The following is a 13,627-nucleotide window of genomic DNA, read 5'->3' as shown; positions in this document are numbered from 1 at the left end:
GCAATGCCTACCTTATGGGTGTAGTGAGCTTACCTTGATGCCGTTCGAGTTACCTCCTCTCCCGCGCACTCCGATAGCTCCACAATCCAAGTGCAAGCTTCAAGCAAGCTCGATTCTCCTGCTCCAAGCTCCAAGCTCCATTGCCGCGAGCAAGACAAGAGAAGAGAAGAGAAGAGAGGACGAGAGGAGAAGATGGAGAGCTTCTCCTCCTCAGTCCCTCACCCTCATACACTCACTCCCTCACACTCTCACACTCCCTCTCTCAAGCACAAGCTCAAGCAAGCAAGAACAAGAACAAGAAGAAGAAGAGGAGAGCTACTTTTGGCCACACACAAGAATGAGCTTCTCATCCACTTTTCAACTTTATATACAATACCGCAAATCCCTTTTGGGCAGTCATCCCCTTTTTTCCCTTTTTACATGGCCGGCCATAGCCTAGTCCCTTTTTCCCATTGTCCTTCTATCTTCCTAGCTTCCTTTCCACCGTCCGTCTACATTTACAAATTGCACGGGTGAGAGCCCGGCGCTCTTTTACAAGATTTCAAGGTGCGCCTTTTTATTTTAAAATGCACATTTCCCCTTTTGCGTTTGCCTTGGACTTTTAAGGTTGCCCTTGCGCTTTTGGCCTTTTCTCCTTTTCTTTCTTCAGTCGGGCTACCTTTTTTCCGCCTTTGCCCTGCGTCTTTTCCACTTCTTTTTGCTTTCTTCGTGTTGGGGTTAACATTACCCCCCTCCTAGATGAGTGCCAATCCCATGGCACTCACCGTCGTAGGTAGCAGGCCGTAGCATGCACCGAAGACGTGGGTGACAAGGATGCCAGTGGTTTCCGTGGAGGAGTGTTGGTGGTGGTGTGGTAGAAGGTCCTGGGGGCCTGTTGGTGGCCAAGGTGGCGGGTGGAAGGTTGTTGGAGTTGGCGGTAGGGCTATTTTGTGTTAGGGATTGCATTGATGGCCAGCACAAGTGGTAGTTTGTTAGGGATTCTGCACATGACGATTCTTTGCGAGCTTGTCAGATGGTAAGGGATAAGTAGTCAGAGTTTGATGAAGAGCGAACAACACCGTATACCTGCAATTGGAAAACCCCGCATGTGGTCTCTCCTTAAGGGGTAGTGCTAGTCTTCTTATCGTGCACAAGACATATTTTGATTAGTTTGGGAGACAGGTCGAACTCTAAGCAAGCTGAGAGTATTGTCCTGCACTTGAGGACCCAAATTGTGCATATACTTTGGTGCAGATATTATGTAAGTGCTCGTACATACTTAGATATTACGTAGTTAGAAGACCGTGGGCTAGTTTCTCATAACAATGTGTAGATGAAGCAAAGTTGTCCGTGTTGAGAAGAAGTACACATGAAGGTATATGAGACATCCTTTGCATTGTGACTGCACAACGGAGCATAATTGAATACAAGGACACCGCACTTTCTGTTGGAAACTATTGGACTTGCTTGATGAATACGGTGTACTTTTCATGGCCAATCATGCAGTGCTTATCACCACTGATTGCAATGGTACTAAGGCAGAGTGCAAAAGAAAATTGTGCAAGTGGGTCAGGGTGATAGGTCTAACCCTAGGCGAGACAAGCTCCCCAGGTATGTCCTGCCCTTGATGTGCCCTGAACAATTGTGGGTGACTGTAGGGAGCTAGGGGACTAGGGACGAAGCCGGTCGACCAAGGTCACCAGACGTACCTAATTTGAGGACCCCTAGGTGCTGTGTTGTGATCGTGGGTGCTTCTTATTTTTCCATTCATTTCTTTTTCTTTTCTTTTCCTTTCTTTTCCTTTCTTTTTCTTTTTCTTTTTCTTTTTTTTTTTCTTTTTTTTTTTTGCCTGAGTATAACCATTACAATATGTTCAGCCTTTCAATGGGTTGGAAAATGTCAAGCTTCGAAGGCTCCGAAAATGAATAGTACAATGATGATGGTGTCCTAGCCTCGTTGTTAGAGAAGCAGTTGGCGAAAGGGGAAGATACACTTGAGCTATTGCAACCCTCCTTGTGGCACATGCGATGTGGGTATAATTGAGGTGACAGCTACCGTGAGCCAACTATAGAGCTTGATCCAGAAAGGGAGCGTGGCCCAGGAATGTTTTGTGGGCCATGCAATGTGGGCGGTTGGCAAGGGTGCTTTCGGCAGCGTGGCTTTGCCGCGGCTCGTTGTGGGGTTGTGGGTGTTGCGGTGATTGGGTATTGAACATTTTCGCATAAGGACCTGTATTATCATGCATCCACTTGTCGCTTCATGAGAGCATATGCATTGTATATGCTGCAACTATAATAAACCAGTGCAATGCAAGTAGACATCACTTATTTGAATTCTATGGTGTTGACTAGACATTTATCACCTACGCTTGATTAGCTTTTTCTTTTGCTCAAGGCGTAGCATATATTAAACGCAAATATGATAAGTTCATACAAGTCAGGAACATGTCAACACTTAACAAGTCAGGAACACTTAACCATTTAAAAATAAAAAGTCCTGGCCAATTATCATTTGATAAGCCATGTGTGCATTATGGGCTACTCGATTTGTACGAGGCGGGGCGAGTCTGGATGGCCGGGTGATTGGGGCTCTGCTGGTGTGGGGCTCCCGTGGGGGTGAGCAGGGAACATGAATGGTGTAATCCCGGCCCGCTACCGTCTCCAGAATATCTTTAAATAACTCATTAAATTCTTGTCTTTCCCGAGCTGCCCTTTCTGCCTTTGAGCATCTGGGGCCCGAGCGGGAGCTGGGAGTGCACACCACTAGTGCTACCACCTGTTGCGCGTTTCGAGTCTCGACTTTCTTGACTCGAGGATTCTTCGGCCTTCGCCCTAGGCAATGTCGCTTAGGGCCTCGCTTCTTGGCATACCTCTTTATGGTGGGCACATAGCACTCCGGCGGAGGGGCGCGTATCACATGCTCCCGCCTTGTGCGCAGAGCATCTTTGCATGCTAGATCTCCATGATCCTCCATGCGTTCCGCCGCAAAAGAAAACCTGCAAGACGCACTTCAAGGGTTAAACCTTGATACAGGGTACAACTTGTTTGCATGGAAGGGATTTTAGTGTGGTTTATGAAGCGCATATGACAAGAAGGGGAAGGGTGAGACATGCATTGATTGTTGTAGAGGAATGGTCCCCATGCTGAAGTTCGTGTTGCCTCCAGTCATTAGCGGATATTAGTTTGTGATAAGTCACGTGGACTGGTTGTCGTGGAGTGGGACAGGGTACATCCTCGAAAAGATAGACCAAAAAGGGAAGAAGGTGTATAGGAAGGGACTACACCCTGTCTACACCATCAGAGTTGTTGGTCAAGGCCTCCTATGGCGGCAATATGGGTTGCATGCCCTTCACTTGGAGGTGGGCCTGGTCTCACGACTTTCAAAAGTGTGATGAGAGGAGGACCTGAGAAGCTTAGCCTGTCCAACCCAACTCTTCTCCCTGTGCTTGACTATCATTGCTTGTGTATGTTGATATTGTTTATACATGGTGACACAAAAATCAATGTTTATTTATATACATATCTATGAATCCATGTCACATCACGAGGATAAGAACCAAGTGTAGAACTCGAGGTTGTACCGGAGCGTGGCATACGCATCTAGTATTCGTGGCAGCTGACTTAATACTGATAGATATTTTGCCACGTCGAGTAGCATGGAACCTTGACCGAGTCTACTAGCAATATGTAACTCCTCCTCGGTGAGAACCTTATCAACCAAAGGGCCCTGTAGCCTAGTCCCAGCCAAGTCCGCACCCCGGATGTCAGTGAGCACTCGAAGGGAAGTTGGTGCCACGTAGGTTGGGTCTCTTTGAGACCGCCATTTGGCCAATTGCTCTTCTGAGACCGTCATGATCTGAGCCCCTAGTTCGGCCATTACAACGCTGCTCAAATTGACTCTGGCCTGTTGACAGTCGCTTTAGTAGCTCTATGTCTACGAGATTCAGTCGAGAGAGCACTTCATTGAACATGACGATTAAGCATAGTTCGTTAGCCTCCTCGTCAAGGATGAGTCGCATCTGTTCATGCAGGAGCCTGTCCTAGTGCCCGTTAAGATGTTCTTGTTCTTCCCATAATAGAGGAAAGGTCAAGTAATCTCCAAGCTGCTCCTTGGGGATCGTGCCCATGTCTGCAAGGACGTAGACACACGCGACCACTTTGAGCTTAGCCTCCAACTCAGTTGAGCATTCTACGACACTTCTATGTTCACCGAGGGCTTGCTCGGTTGCTATCTCATGCAAAGTTCTTAGAGTTTTCTTAGGCTTTAGCATGGCTGGGGGCTCAGGCCTAGATGAGCAAGATTGGTCCACGCTAGGTTTTCTTATGCTCTTGGGGTTCTTACGTTTTTCCTGAGGTTTTGCTGTTATTTCATCATGGTTCTTCTCGAATGTGACTGGTATAGATTTGTCACCGTGTTGTGACAGCGTTGTATCCACTCTTGATTGATCAATGTGAGTTCTATTTTCAGTGGATAGAGTGTTGCAAGCAATTGTTGATGGCAACGGTTGCTTTGGTTTCTCAGAACACACGGATATGTCTGGGGTTTCACCGCTATTAGGAGAGGCATCAGTGGGTTCATTGGTGGACGGACTCGATGCTTTATTCATCAGCTCTCCAGCGCCCTTCGTCTCAACGTTCTTTGGGTCCACAACCACCTGCATCTGTTGTTGTTTTCTCTGCTTTCTCCTCTTTTTCTTGGTCAATGAAGGTGCCTCTCCCAACAACTCAGGACCCTGGGCTATATCAGCTGTTGATGTGCTTGGTCTGGCCTCAGCATTTCCCTTCTCTAGTGTGTCCTTATGGGACATCGCCGTGGTTTACTGAATATCCTTGCCCGATTGTGAGGGCACAACTGCCACCCTTTTCGGAGAGTCTAGCTTTTCAACTAACTCCCCTGCGTTTAACTCCCCCGTCCTAAGCTTTAGGCACTTTAAAGGCGCTAGAGTTGTCGAGGGATTTGGTTGCAACACCTCCTCCACAAGTAAACTACTAAGGACACGTTCCACAAGGGGCATTGTCACAGCCAAGGGCTGTGACTGCTGTGGTCCCTGATTGGAAGTAGTAGCAGCTAGTTTAGTGGGCTGGCTACCCTTGGTGGATTGCGGTGTCAAGTCCCTAGGGCGATCAAAAGTGGTTATGTCTTTTGTTAGCCTTTGAGCACTCATCTGTGTAGATCGGTGATCTTGTCACATTAGGTTGCTCATGCATATCCTTGGGTCGAGAGCTACAGATGGAGCCATGTCCCACCTCTTGGACGTTTTGAAGCTTAGATGAAGATAGGAATTGGAATTGAGCAGTTTCCCTTGACAACCGCTGTTGTGCTTCCTGTGTCCGTTTGGAAAAAGAGGATGTAGGAGATCTAGGACTCTTAGGTGGACTTGGCACTCGCTGAATGATTTGCTCGAGGCTATTAGACGATTGTGCCATTTGCTTTGGTGAGTGATCAGCCTTGCCTTGAGTAATGTTGTGCCTATGATGCTTGTTCTCCCATTGGGGAATCAAAGGCTCCTTGGGCACTAACTATTCTTGTGCCTGCTCAATGGCTACGTATGACATCCGTTTATTTAGCATGCTAGGCTGGGGCTCTTTCCTTCGAACAATCATGTCTGGTTTCTTGCCTTGAGACCTAGATTTCCTCCTGTGCCATGCTTTTGATGCACTCTAGCCTTCAGCTGATATAGGCGGTTTAGCAGGGGGTTTTGGTACCCAAATCCATTGGTTGCCTGCATAATACCCTTAAGCACAAAGCAACGCTTTGGATATCCATCGCGGCGTTGTGCTAGCTCTCCATCGATGCCTTTGCCTATAAGGCTTGGGCTTCTTTCGTGGTCTTCTACGATATTTGTGAGTCCAAACCCTGTCCTTGGCCTTGTCTCTTGACCTTCTTGTTTCCGGCATGGCCTCACTCACTGGTTCTCATTGTTCGACATGTGCTTGTATCAACTCTTCCAACAAGTCCTTGCCCTCGATTGTAGGCGTGACTGTTATGTCATCATCTTCCTTGTCTTTCCCTTGAGGTTCGATGAGGTCACCCTTGCTAAAGGTGGTGACTATCCTCACACCCGGTAGTGTTAGGTGTATCCTCTATGCTACATAGTCAGCCTCACATTTGGTAGCCCTTTTGAAGGGACTTCCTAGGAGGGTTTCTTTCCTGTAGCTAGCACTTTTTGGAGAAACATGAAATAGGATAGGCAAGCTTTACGTTTCAATTGTCGCAAGGATTTTGCACTTCCCTATGAGTACTTGTGGGTGTCCCCCATAAGGGCTAAGAGTTGCACTAGTCAATGTGAGCTCTGGTTGGCCTAGTTGGATCCATGATTCATAGGTCAAGATATTAAAATCTGCTCCTTCATCAATTAGAGCATCAATAGTATCCTCTCTTTTCGCAGTGAGTTTGACCCTAAGATAAGCAGGTGGTACTATGTCTTCATCTTCCGGATCCTGGCTTGTAAATTTAAGCCTTTTAACAGATGCCCTTGAGTTCTCGACTGCACAATCAGATATGGATTCTCCATTGTTGTCTTGGATCATCAATGCAGTGCTATTCAAGGTACATCTCTCGTCAAGAGTGTCATGTCTAGTCATCTTCGCATTTGTAGCTTACTGAAGTTGCCTTTTGCTCTGACTAGACACGGTTTGAACACAATGTCTTTGTGTTCTTGTGGAGTGGCCTTTTTGCCCTTGATGGCTAGATTGGCCCATTGATGTTATAGGGTCTCTGTTTGTCTCCGCGCAATGCCTACCTTACGGGTGTAGCGAGCTTACCTTGATACCGTTCGAGTTACCTCCTCTCCCGCGCACTCCGGTAGCTCCACGATCCAAGTGCAAGCTTCAAGCAAGCTCGATCCTCCCGCTCTAAGCTCCAAGCTCCATTGCCGCAAGCAAGACAAGAGAAAAGAATAGAAGAGAGGAAGAGAGGAGAAGATGGAGAGCTTCTCCTCCTCGGTCCCTCACCCTCACACACTCACTCCCTCACACTCTCACACTCCCTCTCTCAAGCACAAGCTCAAGCAAGCAAGAACAAGATTAAGAAGAAGAAGTAAAGAGCTACTTTTGGCCACACACAAGAATGAGCTTCTCATTCACTTTTCAACTTTATATACAAAACCCTAAATCCCTTTTGGACGGTCATCCCCTTTTTCCCCTTTTTACATGGCCGATCATAGCCTAGATCCTTTTTCCCATTGTCCTTCTATCTTCCTAGCTTCCTTTCCACCGCCCGTCTACATTTACAAATTACACGGGTGAGAGCCCGACGCTCTTTTACAAGATTTCAGGGTGCGCCTTTTTATTTTAAAATGTGTCTTTCCCCTTTTACCTTTGCCTTGGACTTTTAAGGTTGCCCTTGCGCTTTTGGCCTTTTCTCCTTTTCTTTCTTCAGTCGGACTACCTTTTTTTCGCCTTTACCCTGCGTCTTTTCCACTTCTTTTTGCTTTCTTCGTGTTGGGGTTAACAGTCACACTTGTGGGTACGTCTACTCCAGTTACTCCTCAGCCGTCCGCAAATGGCACCCTTATGGGTGCTACACTGATAGATGCTACCCCGATCGATACACCAAATGTATAAGGGTCTCTTGGATATGCCCAGAAGCATGGTCATAAGAGATGAAAGAGACCAATCTTGTCGATGATAGGTCAAGAGCCATCACCATGAATAATGAGGAGAGAAGGATAATGGCTTGCATGAGAGAATTGAGCCAACAAATTTTTCAACACATCTTAGATCATTGAAAAAATAAATCGAAGGTAAGCAAGGATTACATAATAGCATTCTTGCATGAGAAGTTTCCGATTCCAGCCACAGCAAATAGGTTTTCTACGAGCTGGATGATAAAGTGCATGCGTGCATATATGTCACACAAACGATGGAACGCTCACAAGGCACTCAGAGTGGGGTTGCAAAGCCCGAGTGGCTAGACGCGGACGACTGGCACCAACTGAGGGAGATGGTTAAGGATTCTTCAAGACGTTGGAGTCAGCAACGCAAGGCGACGAGGGCACGACTAGAGGTTGGAGTGGTCCATCATCTTGAGAGTGGCGACCATATGACATATCTAGAGGACTTTGTACGTTTTTCTTTTGTTTTGCTTGCTTATTTTTTTACAATATCCTTTGTACTGACAATCATGTTTTTAACAGTTAATATTTTGTTTCCTTTACAACACTCCATTACAAATCGTAATCCGATCGACTTTGAGACTCGATATGCAAAAAGACACGATCTCACTGCATTGATCGACCGATTATATAAACGCAGCAAACGATCGAACGCTCACAAGGCACTCAGAGTGGGATTGCAAAGCCCGAGTGGCTAGACACGGACGACTGGCACCAACTGAGGGAGATGGTTAAGGATTCTTCAAGACGTTGGAGTCAGCAACGCAAGGCGACGAGGGCACGACTAGAGGTTGGAGTGGTCCATCATCTTGAGAGTGGCGACCATATGACATATCTAGAGGACTTTGTACGTTTTTCTTTTGTTTTGCTTGCTTATTTTTTTACAATATCCTTTGTACTGACAATCATGTTTTTAATAGTTAATATTTTGTTTCCTTTACAACACTCCATTACAAATCATAATCTGATCGACTTTGAGACTCGATATGCAAAAAGACACGATCTCACTGCATTGATCGACCGATTATATAAACGCAGCAAAGTCACTCATTTTTCTTGTCCATAGTAACTATGTTTAATTAGAATGCATTATTGTATGTTGGACTGATGTATAGTTGTTTCTTTTTTTACAATCTGTTCGATGCTGCTTTGCCAACAAGACAAGCTTTCGAATAGTGAGAATATATAGCTCGTCCTTAGATCCTTGAAGCTTACACACTCTTCTTTTTTGGTCACCTGATCTATGTAAGCATTTTCTATACAATAGTGATATCTTACCATGATTATAACAGTCGCTTTCATTATGCGATCGTATATTTATTTCATGTATCAGTATTATGATTTGAATACACTTTATATTTATTTACACGAGCATTGTACACTGTGCAAAAACTATTTTGTATGGCCCAAATAAAACACATAATTTTTTTCCATATTACTGTCGCTATTAACGTCACAAATTTACTGCACAAATTTACTGCACGCGTTGTTATTGTCATCGTTATTAACGTCGCAAAGCATCGTTATTTGCTTGGATATTAGATACCGATACAAATAGCGACGCTAATAACGACACTAATATTGACTATTCTATGGCGTCGCCAATAACGACACTTTTTGCGATAATAAAAACAAATTTCTTTATTTATATTTTTGTCGCTTTTAACGTCAATATAAGACCTACATTTTGTAGTTGATGAATAAATCAATTATGCATTTGTAGCTACTTCAAAACCTTTTATTGAAATAATGTTACTTCATTCACACAAGCTATTAAGATCATGTGAATTAAGTAGATTCTACAATTTTCTACTTGTAAACTTCAATGGATAAGTAACCATCTACAAAACCAAATAACATTCTTGCACATTATCCAAGACTAATTATTACGCAAACTATAACTATGAAACAAAAGTTTATTAGTATAGTTTATTAGGCTTCATTTTAATGAAGACAAATAAGAATATCATACAATTGAAAGATAAGAGCTAACTTAATTTACATAACATTGAGAAAGTAGTTGCTTGTGATATTGAAATGTAATATAAGAAAATGGAGGATGAAACAAATGTGTAAGAAAGTGATTATGGGTAGATTAGGTGACAACTTTCCACCATTAGTATTATCTAAAGCACAAATGTAACCCTCACTTGTGTTTGCATAACCTAAAGATAATATATTTTCATACTCCAAAAGGTATAACTAAGTTTGAAGGTTCATATCAAAAGAAAACATTGTATATTGAAGACGGCCAAAGTGAGGCTATTGTTCACCTTGAAAACATCAATGACATTCCTTTTGATCCACCTAGTCTTACCAAGTCCCATGTTTCTAAACAACCAAATTAGGATTTCAACTTTTGATTTACGATAGATCCACTTACAAACAACTATTAAGTATTGTCTTGTTATGTTAATCAATTACGACAATATATAATTGTCAAGTTAGAAATCTTCAACACAAATTGTGAGATGCATCTCTCAATTTACATGTCACTTCCCCTACAATCACTACAATGTTATAATTTCCAACCAATATCTCAACAATTAGCCAACAATTGACTATGTTCTTGGCAACACTAGCCTCTTAACCAATCAATTTTCTTTTACATGCAACTACACAACATTTAAATCACAATGCAATTAGCTAAGGACAAGCAACTGCCAATACTACACATTAGCAAGGTGTTTGGCTAACAACAACCTCTACTTCCAAAACTTCAAGTACCTACCATTCAAAAGTACTCTAACCTTGTCCACCCTTACAAAAGGGCCAAAAGTGCAAGACCAAGTTGTTTACTTAACACGTGAGCCTAAGCTACAACAACATACAAGACTAGAAGACGCTGAGTTTACAAAGATTTTACTACTTATCTTCAGGTGATACATGATGTACATCACCATGATGATAACGGTCTTCTGCATCTCAGGCTTTCCTATATTTCATGAACAACAGCTACCCTTGGTTTGGTTCCCCTGCGTCTTGCACCCTTCCTCGCAGTCTTCTTGCAAGGCCACTACCTTCGTGTTACCAAACGGAGTAGCCGATTTCTTCAGATTCGCCGCCAGCACCTTCTTGCTCACCACGCCATAGATCTCCTTCACCACAGTCCGGAAGGCCTTGCTCACGTTAGTGGAGTCCAACGCGGACGTCTCCATAAAGAACAGGTTCTCCGACTCTGCAAGAGCCTTGCCTTCTTCCACGCTCACCTGTCTCAAATGCTCCAGGTCGCACTTGTTACCGACGAGCATAGTTACGACGCTCATGTCTGAGTGGACTGCGACACGCAAAAAGAGATCGACAGAAAAACAGTTAGGCACAAAGCGACAAAAGCTAGAGCGAGAAACATCAGGCAGATGCTAGGACTCCGAGCTGGCCGAGGGCAGAAGCCCTACGAGATGAGAAACAAAGGAGAATGCAGAGGAGAAAAGCTGAATTTATAATTATGACAGACAAAGGAGGATGGAGAAAAGAAGCGCTGACCTCGGGAAAAATGTTCTGGATAAACTGTAGCAGAAGGCCAAAACGGAGAGCAGAAACGCTGAATTCAGGAGGGCCAAAGGAGGATGAAGAAAATAAACGCTGACCTCAGGAAAGAGGACTGCAGAACGGGAGCAGAAGGCCAAGATGGAGACGAGAAAAGCTAAATTCGCGTAATTGGACGGCGAAAACCCTATGCAGCGACAAAACACAGGTAAAAGGAGCGCAAGAAGCCTGGCAGAGGTAAAACATAGGAAAACGGAGAAGAGGAACCGTAGCAGAGGCAAGAATGCAGGAAAACCGAATGCATAGACCCTAGCAGAGGCATAATACAGGAAAATGGAGCGCATAAATCCTGGCAGACTCAAATCACAGGAAAATGGAGAGCATGAACCCTAGCAGATGATAAAGACTGTGGTAACTAGTGTGATAAGAAACCTTGGCTCCCGTACTTACGCCGGAGTTCTTCCAGCCATCTCTGAATGCTCTCGAAGGTGATCTTCCTGGTTATGTCGTAGACGAGGAGAGATCCGACGGCTCCCCTGTAGTACGCCGAGGTCACGGCCCGGAAACGCTCCTGGCCCGCCGTGTCCCAGATTTGAGCCTTGATCTTCTTGCCGTCGATGATTAGGCTCTGCGACTGAAACTCGACGCCGATGGTGGCCTTGGAGTTGGATTGAAACTCATTGCGCGCGTACCGCGACAGCAGATTCGACTTCCCTACCGCTGAATCGCCTGTGATGATGATCTTGAACAGATAGTCTTCGCTCGTCTCCTCATCGTAGGCCATCAGAGGAGGATGGGGAGACCATGAAGCCGAGGCAGAAGACGACCAAGATCGCCATGCGTGTCAATGCAATGGGATGAAGGGGGTGGGGAATTGGTTGTAAAAAGGGCCTGACAGCGAAGCAAGACAGTAAAGAGAGGAAGCGGAGGAGCCCACCACACGACCTCCCTCATCGCTCCACGATCTCGTTTCAATGTCGGCAACTGCCACATGAGCGCTACTCTGCACCACCACCTCTTCAATTCTTTCTTTCTGCATCCGCATGGTGGTGATGGCCATCTCGTTTACCTTCGGGGTCGTGGAGAAAGTCGGTGGCTGCATTTCAAGTTCGGGGAGGACAAGTTCTCTTACTCTGTTCTCATGCAAAGTGTACTGCTGGGGAAAACCATTATGGGTGCGAGTTTGAATCTTTACCATACTTTTCTCTCATTGCAAATTCTACTGCAGGGCGCAACCATTAATGGTGTAAGATTGCATGCTTATTGTGCACAGGACGAAAGGATTGATGTGGTTCAACTAACACACTCCTATCTAATTTACAACTACCATTTTGGGCGGGAGTGCCACGATGCTTTTTTAAGCGAGAATCAAATCCATTTTTTTTAAAGCGTGAATCAAATAACAAATGGGTTGTACTTACTATTTAGAGAAGAAATAACAAATGGATTGTACTTAGAGAAGGGATAGAAGCTTAATAGATTTCTTAGAGTGTTGCTATACACTTAGTCTTTACTTGCATCCAAACTTAAATGTGTATTAATAATTATTATATTATCATATTATGTTGGTTGTAAGTTTGAAACGCCCCAAACCTCTTGAGCGTTTTTCGAACTTTTTTCTTTCCCAACCTTTTCTTTTTAATTAAAATTATTTTTATCACTTCTAATCACTCTTTCTCTCTTCCCCCTTTTTAATTAAAACCTTCTCTCTCTCTCTCTCTCTCTCTCTCTCTCTCTCTCTCAATTAAATCAAACTTTTTATTGACGTCTCTTTATCTTTTTTTTAAATCAAAATCTTCTCTTTTTTCCTTTTTTGGTTTGATTAAACTTTTTAGTTTAAAGTTTTTTTAATTAAATATTTTTAATTTTTTTAAAAATATTCATTTTACAATTAAATGTGTTTAAAAGTCATACTTTGAGAGAGAGGGCAAAAGGGAGAGTGAGAGAAGGAGAAGAAGAAGACGAAGAAGAGCAAGAGAGAATGAAAAAAGGAAAAAAGAGGAGAGAGAAGAAAAAGAAGAAGGTAGAGAGAAGAAAAGTAGAGAGAGAGAGAGAGAGAGAGAGAGAAGAAGAAGAAGAGGAGGAGGAGGAGGAGGAGAGAATATGAACAAAGAGAGAATTATAGAAAGAGAGAGTAAAAATTTAAAAGAGAGAAAGAGAAAAGAAAAAATTGAAAGAGAGAATGAAGAGAGAGATAGAGAGAGGGAAGAAAAAAAGGAAAAAGAGGAGGAAAAGAAGAAAAAGAGAGGAGAGAGGGGGAGAGAGAAGAAGAGAGAGAGAGAGAACTAAAAAAAGGCAAAGAGAGAGAGGGGGAAGAGAAAGTGAGAGAATAAAAAAGGAAAAAAGAGGAGAGAAGAAAAGGGGAGAGAGAGAGAGAAAAAGAAGAAAAAGAGAGAGATAAAAGTAAAAAGAGAGGTAAAGAAAAAAGAAAAAATTTAAAGAGAATGAGGCGAGAGAGAGAGAGAGAAGAAAGAAAAAAGGAGAGAGAGAGAGAGAGAGAGGAGAAGAAAGAAGAAGAAAAGAGAGAAAATTTAAAAGGGAGAGACA

General features: G+C 43.8%; 1 protein-coding gene across 2 annotated transcripts; it reads right to left on the bottom strand.

Annotated features, from left to right (window-relative positions):
* Positions 1-10,115: 10,115 nt before the first annotated feature.
* On the bottom strand, positions 10,116-12,258 carry LOC148037809 (ras-related protein RABA5c-like). 2 transcript variants are annotated; one of them, XM_087676771.1, is made up of 2 exons: positions 11,513-12,258; positions 10,116-10,871 (listed from the first exon to the last, which is right to left on the bottom strand). In XM_087676771.1, exons 1-2 carry the CDS (start codon positions 11,862-11,864, stop codon positions 10,537-10,539), a joined length of 687 nt encoding a protein of 228 aa, XP_087532897.1. In that variant the 5' UTR covers positions 11,865-12,258; the 3' UTR covers positions 10,116-10,536. The 2 variants fall into 2 exon arrangements, with proteins under 2 accessions (XP_087532897.1, XP_087532898.1); XM_087676772.1 differs by having other exon boundaries at positions 10,148-10,871; positions 11,531-12,173.
* Positions 12,259-13,627: the final 1,369 nt, after the last annotated feature.

The sequence above is a fragment of the Lygodium microphyllum genome, chromosome 4 (genome assembly GCF_053477565.2).
Source record: "Lygodium microphyllum isolate KBCC chromosome 4, Lygodium_microphyllum_v1.1.10, whole genome shotgun sequence".
NCBI classification, from domain to species: Eukaryota; Viridiplantae; Streptophyta; class Polypodiopsida; order Schizaeales; family Lygodiaceae; genus Lygodium; species Lygodium microphyllum.
This window is presented reverse-complemented; position numbering and strand designations above follow the sequence as displayed.

What these genes read in the sequence shown, in the direction of transcription:
- LOC148037809 (XM_087676771.1), bottom strand. Translation starts at nt 11,864, where the DNA reads ATGGCCTACGATGAGGAGACGAGCGAAGACTATCTGTTCAAGATCATC. An exon ending in GCGTAAGTACGGGAGCCAAG is followed by an intron (nt 10,872 to 11,512) that starts GTTTCTTATCAC and finishes TGCGTGTCGCAG; the next exon opens with TCCACTCAGACATGAGCGTC.